The sequence below is a fragment of the Sarcophilus harrisii genome, chromosome 2 (genome assembly GCF_902635505.1).
Source record: "Sarcophilus harrisii chromosome 2, mSarHar1.11, whole genome shotgun sequence".
In the NCBI taxonomy this organism is placed as follows: domain Eukaryota; kingdom Metazoa; phylum Chordata; class Mammalia; order Dasyuromorphia; family Dasyuridae; genus Sarcophilus; species Sarcophilus harrisii.
Genome location: NC_045427.1, coordinates 144497482 through 144519503, shown reverse-complemented (window position 1 = coordinate 144519503; position 22022 = coordinate 144497482). Strand labels below are relative to the sequence as shown.

At 36.8% G+C, this 22022-nt stretch overlaps 1 protein-coding gene across 1 annotated transcript in view; it reads right to left on the bottom strand.

Moving 5' to 3' along the window:
• The window catches only part of ACSS1 (acyl-CoA synthetase short chain family member 1), a 65765-nt gene that overhangs the window by 25803 nt on the left and 17940 nt on the right, over positions 1-22022 (bottom strand). The window contains exon 3 of the mRNA XM_003759030.4: positions 2881-3080. Within this exon, the coding sequence (XP_003759078.1) occupies positions 2881-3080 (200 nt within the window). The remainder of the gene's footprint in view (positions 1-2880; positions 3081-22022) is intronic.

Here is a 22022-nt window from a genome sequence, read left to right as displayed (position 1 = left end):
TAATCTAATCCTCTTTTTATACGATGAGGAAATATAAACCCTGGTAGATTGGTCATATAGATAAGGCCACTGGATTTGAACCCAAGTCTTTTGACTGTTATCAATAAACAACAATTAGAAGCACAACTCTTTAGAGCTAAAGAGATAATAGATATGATATAGTTCAACTCCCTCATTTTCACACAAGAAAAGTAAGATCTCTAACACTTAGGTGATTTATCCAAGCACACACAGCAAGTTAGATGCAGAACTAATACTAAAAGCCAAGTCTCCTAAGCACGATTCATTGCTTTTACCTATATTGTGCTGCCTCCCTAAGTCAGAGCTTTATGGAAAAGGGAAAACATTTACCCAGAATTTATCCACATATATTTTTTCAATGCAAGCCAAAAAGAGAATGCCTGTAAATATATTAATGCTGTAAATATATTAATGTGAAAGCATTCTTTATCATGCAGTGCTCATTTATTTGTTCAATAACTATTTATTAAACAGTCTAGAACACTATGCTATATCCTGGGTAAGAAATAAATATAAAGATTAATTAAAACATGGTCACAAAACTAAAAAAAGTTTCAGATGCCATCTAATCCAAACTACCTAAACAGTGCATGCCCTTTAATCCAAAAGTGTCTCTTCTGGGTCTATATTTCAAAGAGATCATAAAAAAGGGGGAAAGGACCCAAATGGGCAAAATGTTTGTAGCAGCCCTTTTTATAGTGGCAAGGAACTGGAAACTGAGTGGATGCCATCAGTTGAAGAATGGCTGAATAAGTTATGATGTATGAATATTATGGAATATTATTGTTCTATAAGATATGATCAACAGGAGGATTTCAGAAAAGCCTAGAGAGACTTACAGAAACTGATGCTAAATGAAGTGAGTAGAACCAAGAGAACATTGTACATGGCCTCAGCAAGGTTATGTGATGATCAACTGATGATCAACGCTGATGGACTTGACCCTTTTCATTGACAAAGTGATTTAGGCCAATTCCAATAGACTTGTGATGGAGAGAGCCATCTGTATCTGGAGAGAGGGCTATGGGGACTGAATGTGGATTACAACATGTATTTTCACCTTTTTTCTCATTGTTTGCTTGCTTGATTTTTTTTTTCCCTCTTTGATCTGATTTTTCTTGTGCAGCATGATAAATGTGGAAATCTTTGGAAGAATTGCACATATTTAATCTCTATTGAATTACTTGCTGTCTAGGGAAAGGGTATAGGAAGGAGGGAGAAAAATGTGAAACACTAGGTTTTGCAAGGGTGAATATTGAAACCATTTTTGCATGTATTTTGAAAAATAAAAAGCTATCATTAAAAAATATTAACTTCTCTGACAAAGGTAATTCTGTCCTCAAATCTAGTAGAGGGGAACTTTTTCATTCATCTGTATCCTAATTAGAAACTTTCTCTACCTTCTCTACAACTTATACTCTTAGAGAGCCGCCTGAGCCAAAGAGAAGTTAAATGTTCCCAGAATACTACAGCCAGTATATCACTGGTAGTACTTACAATCTGGTCTTCCTGAATCTAAGGCCAGTTTTACACTTCTCAGCAGTTGGGAGGATGGGGGAGGTTTAGAAGCAGTACATTAGACAATAAAAGTCATTACATGTCAGGTACTCTTAAAATATATAACATAGGCACTTTTTTCATTTCACAACATATTATATGCACAAGTTTCTCTCTATCAATAAAAGTATATACTTGGTACAAATCCCATGCCTTTCTTCACTTTTCAAAGCATTGCCCTTCCTAGTAATTTGCAATTATATTTACTTTTATGCTGATGAGTTTTAGGGACCTGTCCTTTGAAAGGATAACCACTTTTTAAGGTGACAGTTCTAAGATCTCTCAACATAAACCTAAAGCTGACTAAAACTAACATTGTAAGGACTTTTCTGTTATATCTTTCTGTTAGAGATAATGTTAAGGTTGCAGCAACCTAAATTCTATCAATACCTATAGGAACAGGAGGAAGAAATGTATATATAATGAAAGGAACTATTGATATCTGATGCTTATCTGATAAGAGTACCTCACATGGAAGAGACTGGGGAGCTTGCCTCTGAAGAGTCAAGATGACATCAATAAATATACAATTTAGGATTCTTACAAAAGAAACTTAACCCCAGTGTGTGCAGAATCAATGTGCAAAGAGATCAATTTGGCCTATCAAGACTGTCAAAGACAATATCTTAGGAGTCTTTTGTATCCTAAATGCTTTTTATCTAGAGTTTTCTCAGGGACAGTCATCCTCCCTCCAGATTTCAATAAAAACCCATTTTCATCCCTTACACTAATATATTATTCCTATCAGCTCCTATATTTAGTGTCTAATTAGAATAATGGACATTTGGGTAATAATTTGACTCTAAGAAAGCCACTGTAGAGACGTTGGACTAGAATAGAAAACTCAGGAAGAGGTGAGAAGTTGCTTCCTGAATCTTCAATCTTTATAAAAAGGTGGAAAAAGCTACACTTCTCTATAATTGCTAGAGAGTAGACCAAATGGAATTCATGGCCAGGCTTGATTGGGGCTTTTGGAAAGATTATAAAACTCCTCTTCTTTTTCCACATGATCATCATCTTTCACCTTTATTCAACTTTTGTGTCCACTATTTTATTTCATCCTGTAAAGTAGAAGGGGACACATTATTGTCCCTATTTTACAGATGAGGAATCTTATGCCCAGGAGAATTAACAGTCATCCAGTTAGTATGAGAGCCAGGACTGAAACCCAGATGACTCATTTTGAAAGGTGCACTCTTAAACCTCAGGGAAGAGCTATACGGGATCAATCAGAGAAGAAGACTGAACAATGAGGACCAAGTGAGTCTCCCCACCCTCTTATGGCCGCAGAGACATGCTTACCATCATTAATTCTTCCAGCTAAGGACTCGGCACTAAAACCAGCAAAGACCACTGTGTGTACTGCCCCAATTCGGGCACAGGCCAGCATGGCTGCTGCAGCCAGTGGAGACACGGGCATGTAGATGGCCACCCTGTCTCCTCGACGCACTCCATGTTTCTTTAATGTGTTGGCCAGGCGGCATGTGGTCTCCAGAAGTTCCCTGCAGCACAGGGAAAAGGTTGACATTGATAACTATGAAGCAGAGACATAAAATAAATTTGGCAGGCTAACCAGACTCCCTATGGGGCAGGATTGGCTTTGGATATTATGTTCACACCTAACTTCACAGAGAAATTATCAGTTACTTTGGATTTGAAGATAATTTATTCTTGGGTTATTGAGGCAAAAGTTGCTTTAAAATAGTATTTGGTGCAAGAGTTAGAGTTAATCTGGGAACGTAGATTCTCTCAGAGGGTATTTTCTTATCAGTTTTGCAAATATACATTCCCTTCTAAAGGAAAAGAGTTTGGGTTGTTATTTTTTAATAAGGAAAGTTAACGCTTCTTTTTTCTGTATCATAGTACAAATAGGTTATTGTCTAGTAGCTCATGAAAACAACAGGCATAACCCCAAATATCCATCACACTACAAACCCCAAAACATGGGTAGTATGTTCCTTGGTGCAGAGAAAACAGGGAGAGAATAAAGGATCATGACTTTAGAGCTGAGAGAAATGTAGAAGTCATCTGATCTAGCAGCCTCATTCTACAGAAGGGATAACTAAGGCCCAGTGAGGATAAGGGATTGATGACAGTCTTACAGGTAGTCAGTAGTAGTGTTGGCAATGGAACCCAAGTCCTCTGGCTTCAAATCCAGCACTCTTTACATGACACCACACTGGAAACATTGTTTAATTTAGTGATTAAAGGGGAAGGGAATTCAGTCATCTGAAGCATATATAAGAATTAATATAAAGGGAGAATGCAGGGATAAAAAATTCCTCCCCCTTTATCTCCCCTACTCCCTTAATAATGACTCTTTGTTCTAAATATTTATTTCACTGAATTTCATAGGAGATAAGTGTTATAAGAGAAGAAGGAAAAAAAATTTTTTTTAAAGGCAGTAAGCAGAAACAAGCCCTATAAGCTTATAAATGCAAGCAAATACTCAGTCGCTTGCAGTTCCTGGCTGTTAAAGTATTCTTGGGAGTGGTTCCTGGAGACATTGACCTCAGTAGGACTTATACATGCACTTGGTTAAAGGTTAAGAATTAATCAGTGTATCATGGAGCCTCTTACATCTGCACTTGCATTGTTCCTATTATGAATCAGCTATTTAAGAAAAAAAATATTGAAAAAAAAAAAAAACATAGGTGACAGTCTATGGCAGTGGTTCTCAAACTTTTGTTATCAGTATCTTTATATTATTAAAAATGACTGAGGATCTGTCCAAAAAGTGTTTGTTTATGTAGATTATATTGACCATATTAGAAATAAAAACTAATTTTGAATTTGTAGATCCTCCAAAAGGATTTCAGAGATTCCCAGAATTCTTTGAACCACACTTTGAAAACCACTGGTCTATGGGATCAGTAACAATGAAAATGCTAACACTTTTCAAAAGAAAATACTGTATGCATAATGAAAAGAAGGGGAAACCTTTTCTCCTTTCTAGCAGAAACCACAAAGAAATGTTATTTCTGATAGGCCAGTTGGAGAGGAAGCTAGACTAGAAAACTTAAATTTTACCCCACTGCTAAGGTTGGTTCTGCATTATACAGAATGTTCACTGTGACTCTGCTTTAGGTCTTTTCAATGTTTTCAAAAAATTGTTTCTCCCCAAAAATTTCAGAACAAAGACAAAAATACTGCTAGAAGCCCAACTTCTACTAGAAGAGCTGTACCTTTTCCCTACACCAGTCACGTTAGTGCTCAGTATTCCAGTCACTCCATCTCATGTGAGCAGAACTGTAAGCATAAGCCTTTCAGGAGGCATCACAGGGAAGAGGGTGAACTTCTCCTAATGAGCATGCAGGGACAATGGAGGAACACAAGAGGAAGGCCCATGCAATTATTCATTATCCAGGACCTACTTTTTGTTGTATTAATTACAACTACACCCAACCAGAGCAAATTGTGCAAATGCAATATGATCTGGAGATCTAAATGTGGAGTACACCCAGGATCATTAGCAATGGGGAAATGTAGCTGATTCAGGAAGTCTGGGAAGTTCTATTTCTTCTTCTTTCCATAATGACGACCAAATTTACCCCATTCTCAATGTTAACTCTGTGGGTTAGAGGGAAAACAGACCAGTATGAAAGGGAAACAGAGATAAAGAATTTGAAAATTTTTGAAAAGGTACAAAGGATTTAGTTTAACTCCTTGTATCAAAGGGAATCTGGCTAAAAATAAATTTGAACCTCACTTAACTCTTGTACATACTATAATAAAAGTGATTAGAATTTTCAGTGAGACTGACAGGAAAAATAAGGGTAGATCAAGTAATTTGGAATAGATGATTATATACCTACCCATAATTATAAAATAAATGTAGTGTATATAAATCACAAAAATAAACATAATATATGGTCATCTCCATAGTTATGTGTTTATTTTACAGCTCTTTAAGAATGAAGGACAACAACCATTTCAGTGATTAGATTAATTTTAGTGATTAGAAATACATTTACTTTCATATTAATATCCACCTCTTAGTATGGAACTCATTTATAAAATGAGTTAAACAAGTGGGGCACAATAGTTGTATTTAACTATCTGAAGGACTGTCATGGAGAAGAGGAATCAGACACATTTTATTTGACCCCAGATTGTATAACTAGGAATAATGGGTTGAAGTTGCAGAGGCAGTTTTGTCAAATTTGTCTACAACTTAAGGGCTATCATTTGGTCTAATGAGTGGTAGCATAGCCATGGTGGCCATGAACCATGGAAAAACACTTGAGCACACAGCAGAAAAGAAATGCAGTTCTCCAGGGAGGAAATGGCCCTGGGCAAAGCCCCAGCTGTCCCATACTAGTTACCATCCTGATGTTATGTTATTTGCCTTCATTCATTCTTCACTTTGCAGTATCATTTCAGATTTTGCAAGGAATAATTATCTACCTTAGCCTTTTTGAAAAAGAACACTCTATGATACTTCTGAAAGGCTAAGGCTAAGACAAGAGACCATAAATAGGGGGCCCCAGAATAGAAAGAAATAAAAAAATTTGCATGTATACCCAGCAACAGGAAGTGTTTGTCACTTGAGGACAAGTAAAGAGTACAATCACTTTTATTATAGCATGTAAAAGAGCTAAGAGAGGTTCAAATAAATATTTTAGCTGGTACTGATTACAATCTTCACTAGTTGATAGAAAGTGCCAAAAAATTGGATATTTTGTGATGAATTCCCTGACTGGGACAGCTAGTCCACACACGTACACACACACATACACTCACTCATACACACACACACACACACACACACACACACTTGCAGTAATTTAATGTACATGAAATATATGGTCTGCAGGGATGCATGTTTTTTCTGTCTCTATTTAAATGCAACAGAAATATACACAGTGCAGGGCTAGCAAGGCTCTGAAGACATAAAACCCCAAATGCAAATTAGGATCTTGTCCCAAAATCAATTGCCTTCCAGCCACAATTAGTTGTTTCATAATAGCAGATATCTATCAAATAGAAAAATCATACATGTATTCTCTCCCAGTGTGTTCATGATCAATATTAGATCAACAGAGACAGGAAACAGAATGTGGCTGTATTCCAAGAAAGGACAAGCTGCAGTGACTTGGTTTTCCAATTTGTAGAGGCCCAAGCTAAGTCTGAGTATTTCTATATTTATTTAATTGCCTAAATCATTGTCTGACTCATAGAGTCAGATCTATTTTTCAGGGTTATTCTGAAGCAAAATAATTTGAATGCACTTTTTATCCCTTCTTTTTCTGATATAGGTTCAGTAAGTTATTTAAAATTCTTTATGTATTTTTCCTTTTTAAAAAAAAACCTGGAAAACATATGTTTTGGCATAGATAACAGTGTTTTTAAAAATGCTTTTTAGGATATTCGAGTCTACTAGGCACATAGCTTCCTAAGGGAATTTTGTAAAAGTTTGAAGTAAGGAACGAGGAGTGAGGAAGTAGGCTGTAATCCCAGTTTTTTATCATTTCACTCTCTTTTAGGAGACTTAAAAAAAGGACTTTATCTATAGATAAATTATAGGGTGATTACTCCTTATGTGATCTCAGGAAAGTGATTTTACATCCACGGATCCTGGTTTCCTCATTCAAATAAGGGGGCTGGACTAGACAGCCCCTTGGTCCCTTCCAACTGAGAATTGAAATATGATTCAATCCTTAGAGATAAAACAGGACTCAGTTCTTGAGGGAACAACTAGACCTAGAGTCAGGAAAACTATGTGATCTTGCACAAGTCACTTAACCCTGCTTGCCTCAGTTTCCTCTTCTGTAAAATGAGCTGGAGAAGGAGATGGCAAAGCGCTCTGGTATCTCTGCCAAGAAAGCCCCAAAATGGGGTCAGAGAGTATCTGAGACAGCTGAATAATGACAATAACAACAAATAGTACTGAGGAGTCAGGCCATGTGCTCCTAGCCCATTCCTCCCTTCTTTGGCAATCCGTTTCTCCAGGTCTGTGATTGTGACGCCTCAACTATCTGTGACACCAGAGAGAGAAGGGCTCCTTCTTAATGCATCAGCATTGCCTGGCTGTACCCTTCAAAGGGGCCATCATCTATTTAGTGGGATTTGAAAGAGCTGAAGAAAGATTCCTAAAACTTCAGACGTCAGCTGGGGGCCATCTTGGATATGGCTGGATCATCCCCCTCACAGTAGGAGTCAGAGGCCATTGAGTCCAGTCTCTTCATTTTCATATATGGAAACTGACCCAAAGAAAAAGAGGTCTTGTCTCAGGACACATAAAGAACAAACTCCTAAGTTTCTCAGATCCCCAAAGTCAACGTCTCTCATGCTGCCACTGAACTACAATTCCACCATTAGAGATTTATTCTTTTAGCTTGCCTTATCTTTTCTGGACTGGAAGTCAAAGGGGCTATGTCCTGGCTCTGTCACTTGTTCCATCCTTTCATACCTCTGGTCATCGGTTTCCTCATCTGTAAAATGAAGGAATTAAATTAAATGATCTCTAAAATCCCTCCTAGGCAGCTAAGTAGCTCTCCATAGTGCACAGAGCATCAGTACTTGAGTCAGAAAGACCCAAGTTCAAATGTGATTTTTGACACTTACTGTGTCATCCTAGACAAGTCATTTAATCCCGTTTGCCTCAATCTCCTCAATTGTAAATCAAAGGAGTTAAGTGATCTCTACAATCTCTTCTAGCTCTGATGAGGTGTTATTCTCTCATTCTAAATTGATAGTGCCTCAGGGTAATTAATTTTACCCTCTGACAAGAGGAACACAGAAACAGCAGGAATACTGGGCTTTTGGAGAAAGGTGGTACAGAAAGGGTATATGTGGCCACTAAAAGCAAACTGAGTAACCAGGTGACCTTTCTGTTCTTGTTCCTTTTCATTCCCCATGTCCCCTGGCCTTAGGGTGAGCCATGTTATCAGCACACAAAATGCACCACCTTATCTCTAGGCACATATTCCCTAGCCTCTCTCCCCCCCCTCCCCCCAATCACTTGAGCTGTAATAGATGTCAGAGGGGTGGATTAGGAGGGAGCAATGGAGAATTTTCAACCAACAATCCCAGTTTCATGAAACAAGTTGCCAACTATTCTACTGGCTAGTTGTATGCCAACAGAGTCTAATTTGTATCTCGTAGACATTCTCAGCCATGACACAGCTCTGGCTAACAGGAAATCAGCTGCTGCTGACAACAACCCTCAATTTCTCATAGTCACCAGTTCTGCTGCTGATACTGAACTCTGTCAGCAAATAAATACCAAAGCAGGAGGCCTAGCTTCAGGGAGGAGGAAGAAAGAAAAACCTTTGTCTCTGATTTCTCTAATTATGGTTTCTTTGGGATCTTTTTAAAATAGTCAAAAGGATTTACCCAATGCCATGCTTATCCACTAGAAGCTCCAAAAAAACAGGGAATAACATTGTCTTCTATCAGTGTTTGTCAAGTGAATCTGGTTTCAAGATTCCCATAAGACTTAAATTTTGGCATCCTGAGATGATGTCCTAACCAAGTTAATGGATACCTTTACATATGATGCAAGCCCTTTTTCCTGTCATTCCACTAACCGGAATTTCTAGAAAATGAATACAAATCTGAAGGTAATCAAGTCTGACATTTTGGATCCCAAATTACTTTCAAGCCAGATCTTATTTCTCCTTAACTTTTATCAATATTTGGAAGAAGGAGGAAAACGATTATCTTCCTCATCATTAAGTCTTCCAGAGTGATAAAAACAAGAACTGCTGCTCCTAATACCCTACCAAAAATGAGGCATCAAAAAGGTAATACATGTGAATTTCTATTCTTGTAAAGCTCTAATTTGTTTGACAATAAGATTTTCAAAGTATGCAAATTCATGCCACCTAAGTAATTTTGTTTTTCTTCCTTATGACTTCACAAAGGCATTAATATTATTCTGTATAAATATATAAGATAATACATTGGATACAGTACTGAATCTGGAGTCCAAAAAATGAGTTCAAAACCAACCTCAGGCGCTTACTAGTTGTGTGACCCCATGCAGGTCACTTAACCTGTTTGCCTCAATTTCCTTAACCATAAAATGGGAATTATAATTGTATCTATGCCACAGGACAGTTGTGAGGATCAACTTAAATAAAATCTGCAAAGTCCTTAGCACACTATGTACCATAGCATACCAATACTTTCCACAGGGTTTTCTTAGCAAAAATACAAGAGTGGTCAGCCATTTTCTTCTCCAGTGGATTTAAGCAACAAATTAAATGACTTGCCCAGAGTCACACTGCTATTAAGTACCTAAAGCCATATTTGAATTCATTTCTTCCTGACTCCAGACCCAAAGTGCTACTCTATCTACTGAGCAATCTAGCCACCCCAACTGATCCATACTAAGTGCTATGAAACAGAGGTCCTTATAATGGGAGAAACAATTCCATCTTACACCCTGACACCTCCATTCAAGTATTCAGAAGTCTAGATACTCTTCATAACTAGAACAACTTTTTTTTAAAAGTTTTAGAGGAAACACATAATTAAGATAAACAGTTCAGTTCAATTTAGCTCAGTCTATTCCAATATAATCCAAGCCAATTTCATCCAGTCCATTCAGGTCTGGTCCAATCCAGTCCAAACTAATTCAATTTAGTCCAGGACTGGACTATCAAATCAAATCCAGTTAAATCTGGTCTAATCCAGTCCAATTCAGTACAGTTCAGTCTAAACCAGCTGGGTCCAGCCTAAGCCAATCCAAACTAGTACTTGCCTTCCCTGTACTATGATTCTTTAAAAACAGAAATAGTGAACATGTGGCAGACCAAACGCAGAGGAATGAGTGTCTGTGTCTCTCAAAGGCCACATGTACTGGTTAGATAGTACTGGAGTAGCTCCTGAAACCTCTCTGCAATTCAGCGATAGAAGTTTTCTCATCCTGTGGCTGCTTCCTGGCTGTTGTTTATGTTTATGTTCCTTTGGCAGGGAGTCTATTTGAAACCGACTACATGATGTACTTGAAGAACATTTTACTTGGACCTAGTTCAAATGGGCTGGCTTTGGGGATGTGTCAAACAAAACCATGCTCTTATTTCAGAAATGATGTGTTTTATGTGAGTATGGGTCAGAAAAAAAATTCAAGACCCTTTGCCTACAGGCCCTTTTTAATCTGAATATAGTCTACCTTTTCAACCTTCTTTTATATTACTCTAGTTTATCCCTTCTACATTTTAGCCAAATTGGACTACTCACTTTTTCTTCATCTTTTTTAGCTATCTCCTTGCACTTACATGGACCACTACCCATGTCTCAACCAGAATCCCCATGTATCTTAATTTGTGGAAATCTTTCTCTTGTATTAAGATTTAGCTCAAATCCACTCTATGAAGATTTCCCAGATACATCCAGCTGTTTCCTCCTTTCTTAGATCTTTCATGCCATTTAACAGAGTTGAGTTGTTCCCTACAATGTACTAATGTACTACACAATGGTGTGAGTGTGTGTGTGTGTGTGTGTACATGTTGTTCAAAATTTTCAAGCACCTTTAGTGTATATTTTATCTTTATTTTTGTAACAGTGTCAGGATTCAAGTCATACCTCTTACACATACTGGTTTAGTCATTCCAGGAAAGTAACTTGAACCTCTCAATGAGATTTAAGTAACTCTCTAAGAATTAAGTTGCAGAGAAGGTCCCTACCTTCATTGGTAGCAAAAGTTGCCTTATCTGTAGGTCCCTAGACCAGTGAAAATACAGTTATATAATATAACATTCTATGTTATATGTAAATAACAGAGATGGGAAACAGATACAGAAAATAGAGAGACAGAGATAGGACTGGAATTCAGGCAGTTTTTTAGCACTGCGATTTTCAATTCCACTCTCTCTGAAATAGGAGAATTTACTCCTAACATCTTAAAATAATATATTTACTGCTAGTTTTTAGCTCCTGACAAAGAAAGATTAAATTAATAACTAAAACTTGCAAAAAGCATTCTCTTTTACTCCAGCAGTATTATTGAATATCATCCATCACTGACAGCTGCAATTTATAGATTGATAGGGTTTTTTTTTCCCAGCAGCTGTTAAAAGAAAAAGAAATAATTGTAGAAGCAATTTGTCACATTTGGGATATAAAAAGGCATAAAAAGATTGTCCATTAATGTAAAAACTCTTAGCCATAAACCAATACATAAATTTTCATAGGAATTTGATTCTGGATGTTAAAGTAGAAGAGATGGTAGGGCTTAAATTCACATGAGGAATTTATTTATTCCTTTTTGTACATTCTTTTTTGGCAGGTTTGAGTTCAGGTTGGATGGGGGTTTTGGGAGGGTTGGATTTTTATATTTCAGACTTTTAAAATAGCCAAAGAAAAGACTTCTATTCTCTGGGCAGCATCTCTAAAAATTATTTATCAATTCATTCCAGAAAGCATTCATTAAGCACCTGCTGTAGACAAAGAACTATGCTAGAAACCCACATGGAAGGAACAGAAGGTGCCTGCTTCATAGAATTTAAGGGAAAGTACTTTAATTTTAGAGATGGAGTTAGGGTAGGATTACCAATTCTTTCCCAGGGTATCATTGGAAGGGGTATGTACTTTCTCCTCTGGATGACCTTCAGATCTAATCCCTTGCTCAGATCTTGGGTATCATTCCTAGGGTTCCAATTAAGTCTCTTGAGATGATATACTTTTCCTATTCAACAGTTTCTTTGGTTTTCTCATTCTTCCTGGTGAATTTGAAAACTGTTAGCCATGCTTTGGAGGTTCATGTTAAACCCTCTGAGAGATGATGGGCCACTCCCTTTTCCTGTATAGCTGTACTTGAAGTAGATAATGTTTTGGAATACCCAAGCTCCCCATCACCACCACTAAACAGATAACTGGCTTGAGCACAATTCCCAAATAGGATTCTGTGACTGTCCAATTTCTTGCTCACATTTTTGATGTAAACTGCAGCATGGATTTCAATCCAGAAGCCCAGGTCAAAAAGTTAGAAAGGAGCCTCTTAGACTTTATAACAAGAAATTTGACTTCTTATTTTAGTAGTCACAATTTACCTCAGTGTGGGCTTATATCCCAAAGAGATCTTAAAGGAGGGAAAGGGACCCAAATGCACAAAAAATGTTTGTGGCAGCCCTTTGTGTAGTGGCAAGAAACTGGATACTGAGTGTATGACCATCAGTTGGAGAATGGCTGAATAAGTTATGGTATATTAATGTTATGGAATAGTATTTTTCTATAAGAAACAATCATCAGAATGATTTCAGGGAGGCCTGGAGAGACTTATATGAACTGATGCTAAGTGAAATGAGCAGAATTAAGAGTCAGAATAATATTTTTAAATACATAAAAAATTATGTGTAGGAATACAAAAGAAACAAATTTCATTGAAATTGTTATCAAAATGTTTATATATATATTGACTCTTGGTTAGGGCCTCTATTCTTTTATTGTTGTTTTTGTTACACTGCATAATAAAATGTAGAGAACTTTAAAAAAAAAAAAAAAACAATTTACCTCAGTGTAGTGACTCCTGGGGCCAAGGTTTATGGCCAGAGGAAAGCCCCAGCTGCCTTTTCCTAGCCTGTGCTGAATAGCTGTAATAGCCAGTAGATATGAACCTGGGTCTTTGGGAATGTTAGGGGATTCTTTCTTCTGCTGTTTCAGACTTAAAGACAAGACTGGGAATAACAAACTGTGACTCACTCACTGGGCTGCCAAGTGAATTACTGGCAAAGCATCTGGTTGCTGTGCTGCATGTGTTTCTCCATCTAAAGCAGCCTGGAGGGGATGGGGGTGGGGAGGAACAGCCACCACACACACAAAAAAAGTCTTTGGACTTGGGCACATTTTTTCCATTCTGCATTGGGCCCATGAAGATTTCTCAACAGTCTTTCATGTCTCTCCAACCTCAACTTCCTCACCAGCTCCCTAGAAGGGTCTCAGGGGAAGACAAAGCTGTTATAGACACGTGGAGAGGCAGGTTCCACATGAAAACCTAGTGAAAGAGAGTCAAAGTTCATCACTCCTCTCAGAGGCCGGTTGTCTGCTGCTATTCTTGGGGGCCAGCTCATAATTCTTTTGGCACATCCTAATTTGTATGGCCAACTTGCTTCTTTACATCAGAGGTGTAGAGCTAAGATGAATAAACTAATGATTGACATCTAACTAAACTAAACAGGGATTAAGTGTCTGCTTTATAGGGGCAAGGCCCTGTGCTAGACAAAGGAAAAACCTACGATATCTTCATATAAATGACAGTGCTTGATCTCCCTCTATTATTAGCACTCTTCCTTGAAATTACATGTCATGATGTTCTATGGACAGAGAGATAGAATGTCATGGTGGACAGAGGCTACCCAGGGAGCTAAAGAGACTGGATCCACATCTTCATAAATATGGCTGTTTGACTTTGGACAAGGGTCATTGCTTAATTTCTAAGTGCTCTAGGCTAGTGGTTCTCAAAGTATGGTCCCCACAGGGGTCTTCAAACTTTTTAAATAGGGGGCCAGTTCACTGTCCCTCAGACTGTTGGAGGGCCAGACTATAGTAAAAACAAAAACTTTGTTTTGTGGGCCTTTAAATAAAGAAACTTCATAGCCCTGGGTAAGGAGGTTAACCGTCCTCAGCTGCCGCATCTGGCCGGCGGCCGTAGTTTGAGGACCCCTGGTAGAGAATCCTGGGGATCTCTGAAACCCTTTTAGAGGGCCTACAAACTCAAAAATAGTTTTTATTTCCAATATGGTAAATGTCTATAAATATAATCCAGATAAACAAAAATGCTTTGGAGAGATCCTCAATAATTTTTAATAGGATAAAGATACTGAAAACAAAAGTTTGAGAACCACTGCAGTCTAGACAACCTTCAAAAACTTTAAGCTAGAGCTAGAGAAGGTATTGCTAACCATTACTAGTAGAGGGATTTCTTTACCTGCAAGTTCCCCATGCCAATGAAATCACATTCAATGAAATCCAATTCTTATTCCCATACCTTGTATACACGTTAGCTTTACTTATCTGCATATGTGTCCCAACCTCTCAGTAGAATGGTGACCTATATCAAAGGTCTTCAAAGTGTGGTTCTCTTGGGGATTCCTGAAATCCTTTCAAGGAGTAAATGAGGTCACAACTAATTTTATAATATGCAAAACACTATAGTTTCTAGTATAGTAAACATTAGTAAAAATAACCTATATAAACAAAACTTCTTTGAGCAGGGAAGGGAGTGAGTTATCAATAATTTTTAAGAGAATAAAGCAGTGCTAAGACTGAAAAGTTAGAAAACTTCTGGTTTAGATAATCCCTAAAGTCTCTCTGAACTTTAAATCCTATAATGCTGACAACAACAGATTTGCTTAGTCCTTGAAATCTGTAGAAGAAAAAGGTTTAAGTGAAATGAATAAAATGCCCTCCTATTGCCAAGGTCAGGGGTTCTGTCAGTATAAGAGAACTTCATTCTTTTCAAGTTCTCTGTGCAATGAGCTATTCTCTCTAGTTCACATCCAGCTCTAGGTCTATTAAGCCTCCAAACAAACTATTAAAAATACAAAGAATTACACGTCCCCAAATATAGATCATGGTATGCCTGAGCACTTATTCCTAACGTCCTATCCCATAAAACTAGAAACCATATTGTTCCTTATAACACTCTTATCAGTCAAAAAGAAATCACTTCCATTTGCACCTCTATTAATTAGCTCCTATTTATTCTGGATGTAGCTTACTTTGTATATATTTGTTTTATCTTGCTTTCCTATTAGCCTGTGAGCTCCCCAACATCAAGGAGGTCTTTTGCCTCTTTTTTGTATCTCCTGGTCTTAAAACAGTACCTGACACAAAGTAGGCACTTAATAAATGTGTATTAATTCATTGAAGAAACTTGTTTTGACTCTGTTTTGTATGCTCTTAAACTTCTCTATTAATAGCTTTTAAATTAACATCTTTTTAGAAACCTATATAATATGCTCTAGAAGGGAATATAAAAGCACTACATTCCTTGGGATTAACTTGGAGTAGCTACCACAATAGCTGGAAAGTTTCCAAATCTCTCCAATTTACAGGTCTTACCACATCATGTCTCTATTTTAAAATCTTCATTATTCTCCATGGTCTCCAAATAAAGTCCAAATTCTATAACCTGTCATTCAAGGCACTTCATTATCTTGATCCAAACTATATTCACTAGGAATGTCTTCCCCTCCTTTATCATCTTTCTCCTCCTCCCCAATCCCTAAAACTTAAAACTCAACTAGAATACTAAATTATATATATGGCATCAATGATATAGAAGTCACCAACTCTATTCTTTCCAGGAGGATGGAAAACCACTAGGCTTCATCATCTGGCCTACAACCGCCTCCCTAAAGACCCTTTTTAGGGCTAAAAGATTTCTTCATCAGCAGTGTCTCTTTTTATATGTTGTTTTGCCCAAATAGACAAAGAGCTTTTTGAAAGCATGAGCTATCTTGATTTTTCTATTTATATCCTCAGCATTTAGCACAATGCTTGGCTAAGAGAATAAACAGTTAATAAATGTTTTTTTAATTCATTCATTCCTCCATTGTCTCACTCCACTTCTTTTCAGGCATTTCTGATAAACTGAACTACTCATGATTCTCTTAGCATGTCCTGTACTTTCTCATCTCTATACCCGTGTGCCAACTTTTTCCCATGCCAATAATGCCCTCTCATCTCTAGTCATTGAAATCATACTCACCAGTTTAAGGTCCATTTCACATTCTAACTTTTCCATGAAATTTTCCTTAATCTTCCCTAGCAAAAACTGTTCTTTCTCTAAAACATCAAAGAACATCAGGGGAGATCTGTGTGATGCAGAAATATACACAATCACCAAGCTTGCACAAGGCTAAACATAGTTATTTTGTCAATGTATATCTTTTTATTGCTGGAGTATCTCCTCAACAAAATACAAGTGTTGTTTCCTTTGAGGTGATTAAGGAGGCTTCCTATTCTTGAAAAAACTTAAGTTTTGCTTTTCAACATACTTTCTATTCTCACCTTTGTACATTTGCTTAAACTACTTCTTATGTCTGGAATGTCTTCATTTAACATCTTGGTCTGTTGAATTTTTGCCCATCCTTTAAAACCCAATCAAATATTACCATCTCCTTCTCTCATTCCCTCATTTGAAAAAAATGGTAAAGATGTTCCCCAAGACCTCACAGTTTGTTAAAATCACTAGAATCCAATTGTTCTATGGTATTGTGCTTCATAGTGGTTTGCCCATATGGATATCTTAACCCATATTAAAGTATAAGGTTCCTGAAGGGAAAAGACTTGTGTCTCAACAACCAAATCTTATCTGACACACCTCATTCAGTACAGTACTCTGTGTCTAGTCATCATACTTGTACTTTGCCTCAATTATATATTTACCATTTATACTTGTAGTCATTTGTGTACACATATTCTCTCCCAGACCAGATTATAAGCACCTTGAAAACAGAAACAGTTGTCTTTATAGCTTCCACAGAGATTAATACAATGCCTTATTCATTATTAGTAATAAATATTTGTTGTATGAATAAACAAATGAACATATGGAAAGGAGAGAGGTAGTGCTACATAATATACTTTGGTGATAAGGGGAAGGTTAGAGGAGGAAGGAAAAAGAGCAATTTGAAATGAAGCTTAGGTCATATTTAATTCCAGCTTCCACCTTCCTCACTCCCACTGCTGAATCCCTTCCTTCCAACTTGACCTATCAAAAATTTCCATTCTCTTAATAGTGAAACAGCTACTACATAATAAACAGTTCTGATCTTTAGAGCCTGAAAACCTAGGAATCAGACATAGTTCTGCTATCTGCCAGCTATGTAATTGAATAGACCAAGAGGAGTGAGAGTCACATACTTTATGATCCTCAATTTACCTATCTGTAAAATAGAAATCATAATATTTACATTCCTTATCTCAGTGTTATAAGAAGTATCTTATAAACTTAGATCACTACAAAAATAGCAGATACTATGATTATCATACTAGGTATGTGATACAAAATACCAAAGAGAAAGATTTTATTTTCCTTCATAGGCTTTGTAAAACCTGTGGAGATCTTTGTTAATTTAGCAAAATGTATAAACTCCCTAGATTAAGACAGGCTTTTTATGAAGTAACATCACAAATAAGTATGTTGATTGTCATGAGCAATCTGACCCACCATCTCTAAAATGAAAATTTTGATTTGTTTTTTCCCCCAGTGGTAATGCTAGGTTTTTGCTGATCACTCTTCCTCATGACCAATGGTATGCTAAGTAAATAGTCTACCATATGGTTTCCATTCCCTGACATCATCTTAGTTTAGGCCTTTCTTGGACAACATTGCAAGAGCTGGCTATTTATTTCCTGTGAAGTTCCTATCATTTCTGTCAAAGTGGATATGATTCTAAGTTGACTCCTACAGTCCTTGAGGATTCCTAAGAAGAAATCTATGGTGTCAGAATTTCTCATCCTTCAAAAAAAAAAGCCAATAGAGGAGGAACAGCATCTCAATAAGTGATTCTAAGTCTGGAGTGGAGGGGAATATGCTTGAAAATATTATTTATATAGAGAATGTTCAAATTAATTTAATTAATTTTGTTTGCCTTATAGAAGTTTCCACCATCAAAGTATTCAGTAAAAGCTCACATGCAAATAAAATACAGATAATGCAACAGTAAAGTCTATAATATATACATATGTACTTGTAACATCTACTTAGTATCTTCTATTTAAATAATGCCTCTACTTCTGAAGCACAATCTCACCTTTTCCTCATTCTAATTTTATATATGGTGTACACTAAAAGAGAAAGAAAAGCAGGATGGTATAGTGAAAAGAACTCTGAACTTGTAATCAAGTAAGCTGAACTCCAGTCCCAGCTATGCCACTTATCTGCTATGTGGTCCCACGCAAACTATTTAATCTTTCTGAACCTGAGGATCTTTACCTGTAAAATGGCCATATCATCTATCTCACATGGTTGTCATGAAATTAAAATCAGATAATGTATATGAGAATTCTGTAATTATTCATACAAGGAAAGAAGGAAAGAAACAAGTATTTATTTGTTGTTCAGTTGTTTCAGTCATGTTAAACTCTTTGTGACCCCATTAGGACTTTTCTTGACAAAAATACTGGAGTGATTTGCCATTTCCTTCTCCAGCTCATTTTGCAGATGAGAAACCTGAGGTAAACAAGGTTAAGTGATTTGCCCAGGATCACACAGCTGGTGAATATGGTCATATTTGAACTCAGGAAGATAAATCTTCGACTCCAGGCTCTAAGCATCATATATTTAGTTGCCACCTACAAGTATTTATCAAGTACCTATAATATGCCAGGTACTGTGCTAAGCTAAGAACTTTCATGTCTTATCTCATTTGTATAAGAAAAGTAGAATGAAGAAAATAAGCAGGGAAATATGTAACATGAAAAGAAGTTGGGAATTATGGTTAGAGGGAGAATTCTTAACAAAACAAGGGGTAGACAAGATCACAAAAGAAGAAAGAGAAATGAACAATCTTTTACACATTTTACACAAAAATGAAGCAATACAAATAGGCTAGGAAGAAAAATTATCAATTGGGGGAAAAGTCTTTGCACAAATATCTTGTGATATCCAAGATATAGAGATCTACATAGAGATATAAACAGGGAATATAAATATATAAACTCTAGAGCTATCTTTCAGTGGATAAATAATCAAAAGATAAGTACAAATAGCTCTCAAAAGGAAAAGAAGGATTGGTCATGTGATGAGAATAAGAAATTGCCAGTGGTATCCACACAATGTCAAGAAAACTAGAAAAGACCTCCTACATTTCTGAGTATACAACACTGCCACATGTTGATAGGACACAGATGGGCTGTAATCTGAATTATTGAAAAGAACACTCATGTCAGTGATAGATCCATCTGAGTACCATCATGTCTTGCTCATACAACTTAGCAAAGAGTAACCATGTGTTATCTCTCCTCCCTCCTAACTCAGATGTTTTTCTCCACTCCAGTACAAATGAATTCATATATATAATGAGTCTCTTAATACAGACAGGATTTGAGTGAGAATTTCATTTAGGACGAGAGCTATCATCTATGGTTATTTTCTAAGTTCTATGGAGTTCCTAAGGCACAGAAAGGTTCCAAGACTTGATCAAGATAATGTAGCTGATAAGTTTTCAAAATCAAGATTTAGACTCATGTTTTCTTAACTGAGCCCAGTACTCTATTTACTATGCCATACAAGCTGCAAATATTCTTATTGTAAACTGTGGCACAGGAGGGGCAAAGATCAAATCATCCCAAGATCTTAAGGTAGCACCTTCTTCACTGTTACTGAACATGAAAAGAGGCTTAGACACCCTTTCTGCACATGTATTCCTTGTCACCTCTGTTTTCCTCTGTCAGTAACATTAGATGCTATTTACACAGAAGAAATAAAAGCTAAGACTAGCTCCACAGGATCAGTGGGGTAGCCAAGGTTTCCTAGTGCTGCTGATTCCTCTTAGGCTTCACCTCCATTAGGAAATGTTCAGTCTTGTCTAGGAGTGGATTACACTCACAATTCATTTTTGGCAGGACAATCAGTACCCATACCTAGCTGGTCCTGAAACAAAAACCATAGCAAAAACCTGAAATGACTGAGATAATCATTAACCCAAATCCCACCCTGGACAGTTGGTGGCACAGACAGTCTATAAATACACTCTTCAAACTTTCTTTTCCATCATCAAACAATGAGCAGAGATGAGTATTCACCTAGGATTGATACTACTTCACAATTAACAATCAAACTTAAAAGATCTCAGTTAAAGGATATGTGTATAGCTGGTTTTGATGCTGAAGAATTTGCTTCTAATCAGGACTGTGTGTCTCCAGCATAGAACTGCATAGTCTGCCAATTAGTTTAAATTGTTCTTAAGCTTATGCATATCACATGCCATCCTGAAGAGCCTTTCAGGGTTTTCTGAGAGCCACATTACTCAATACTACTCTTACAAGCAAAATAAAATTAGTAAGCATAGTTTAACATTAAGGAGGTATTTGTACAGCAAGGGGCTCCTCAACTGAGAGAGTAAAGGTATTAAGGTATCATAATCCTTGAGCAGGGAGACTAGAATTGGATGTTCAGAATTGGAAAGGCACCTCAATAATCAAGTCCAACTTGTAAATCGGCATGAATCTTACAATACTCCCAGCAAAGGCTCACAACCTCACCTAAAGATCTGTCCCTCACTACCTGTGTAATTTACAGCAACTCACTTAGCTTTGCCAAGGTTTAGCTGCTTACCGGTATCATGAGACTTAGACCTTAGATCTTGGATGAGATGACCTCTAAGGTCCCTTACAGTTCTAATAGCCCATGATTCTAAGAACTGTTGCAAAGGGCAATCTGCTACGTAGGAAGACAGCTTATTCCACTGCTAGATTGCTCTGATTATTACAAAAGCACCATTGATGTGACTACTGTGACAAAATGAAGTTAGTTTTTCAGGTGTGTGGAATAGAGAATGAAACAGATATTGATCATATTCTAGAAATCAGTGACAATTCATTGAAACTGTGTCATTAAACACCTGCATACAAAGTTGTAGCTCAATTGAGCCACATTGATCTATGACACAGGGATCTCAAATTAGCATGAGCAGGGGGAGCAGGAGAAGGAGTATGGCACTAACAAACAGAGTACTGTACTAAGGGACAAAAGGATCTAGGTTTAAGCCCACCTTTCACTTTTACTAGCTTTGCATCCATGAGTAAGTCACATAACTTCTCAGACCCTTATTTTCCTCATTTGTAAAATTAGTATAGTATGTACTTCATAGGATATTGTTAGGTACAAATGATATAATGTATATGATATGCTCTGTGTGTATTAAAAAACACTATACAAATGTCAGGATTGTTTGGGGGTTTGGGGTTGGGGTGGGAAGGAACCTGATTTCAATATACAAACTTCCCAGAATGGAAACTTTCCACACTAATATAAATTGGTTATTCATTTGTAATTTACAGTCATAACACACTATCTACCTGGGGGAAGAGAGGGGAAAGAGCCTAGGTGATTCAATTTATACTTTGTATATATTATATAAATGGCATAAAGTAAAAAAATCTTAGGTTAAGGTGAGGGTCAAATGATATTATGTATATGATATGCTCTGGTGTATTAAAGCATTATACAAATGTCAGCATTGTTTAGGGATTTGGGGAGGAGGGGTGGGAAGGAATATGTGATTTCAATATATAGACTTCCCAGAATGGAAATTCTCTTCACCATTAAAATTTAGCTATTAATTTGTAACCCAATATACAGCACTATCTAGCCGGGGGAAGCCTAAATAAACAATTCCATTTATACTTTGCATATACTATGTAAATACTATGTAAATGACATAAAGTAAAAAAAGAAGAAGAAGAAGAAGAAAGAAAAGAAAAGAAAAGAATCCTAGCCCAAGGCTTCAGAGAAATAAAAAATATATAGACTACAAATATAGAAT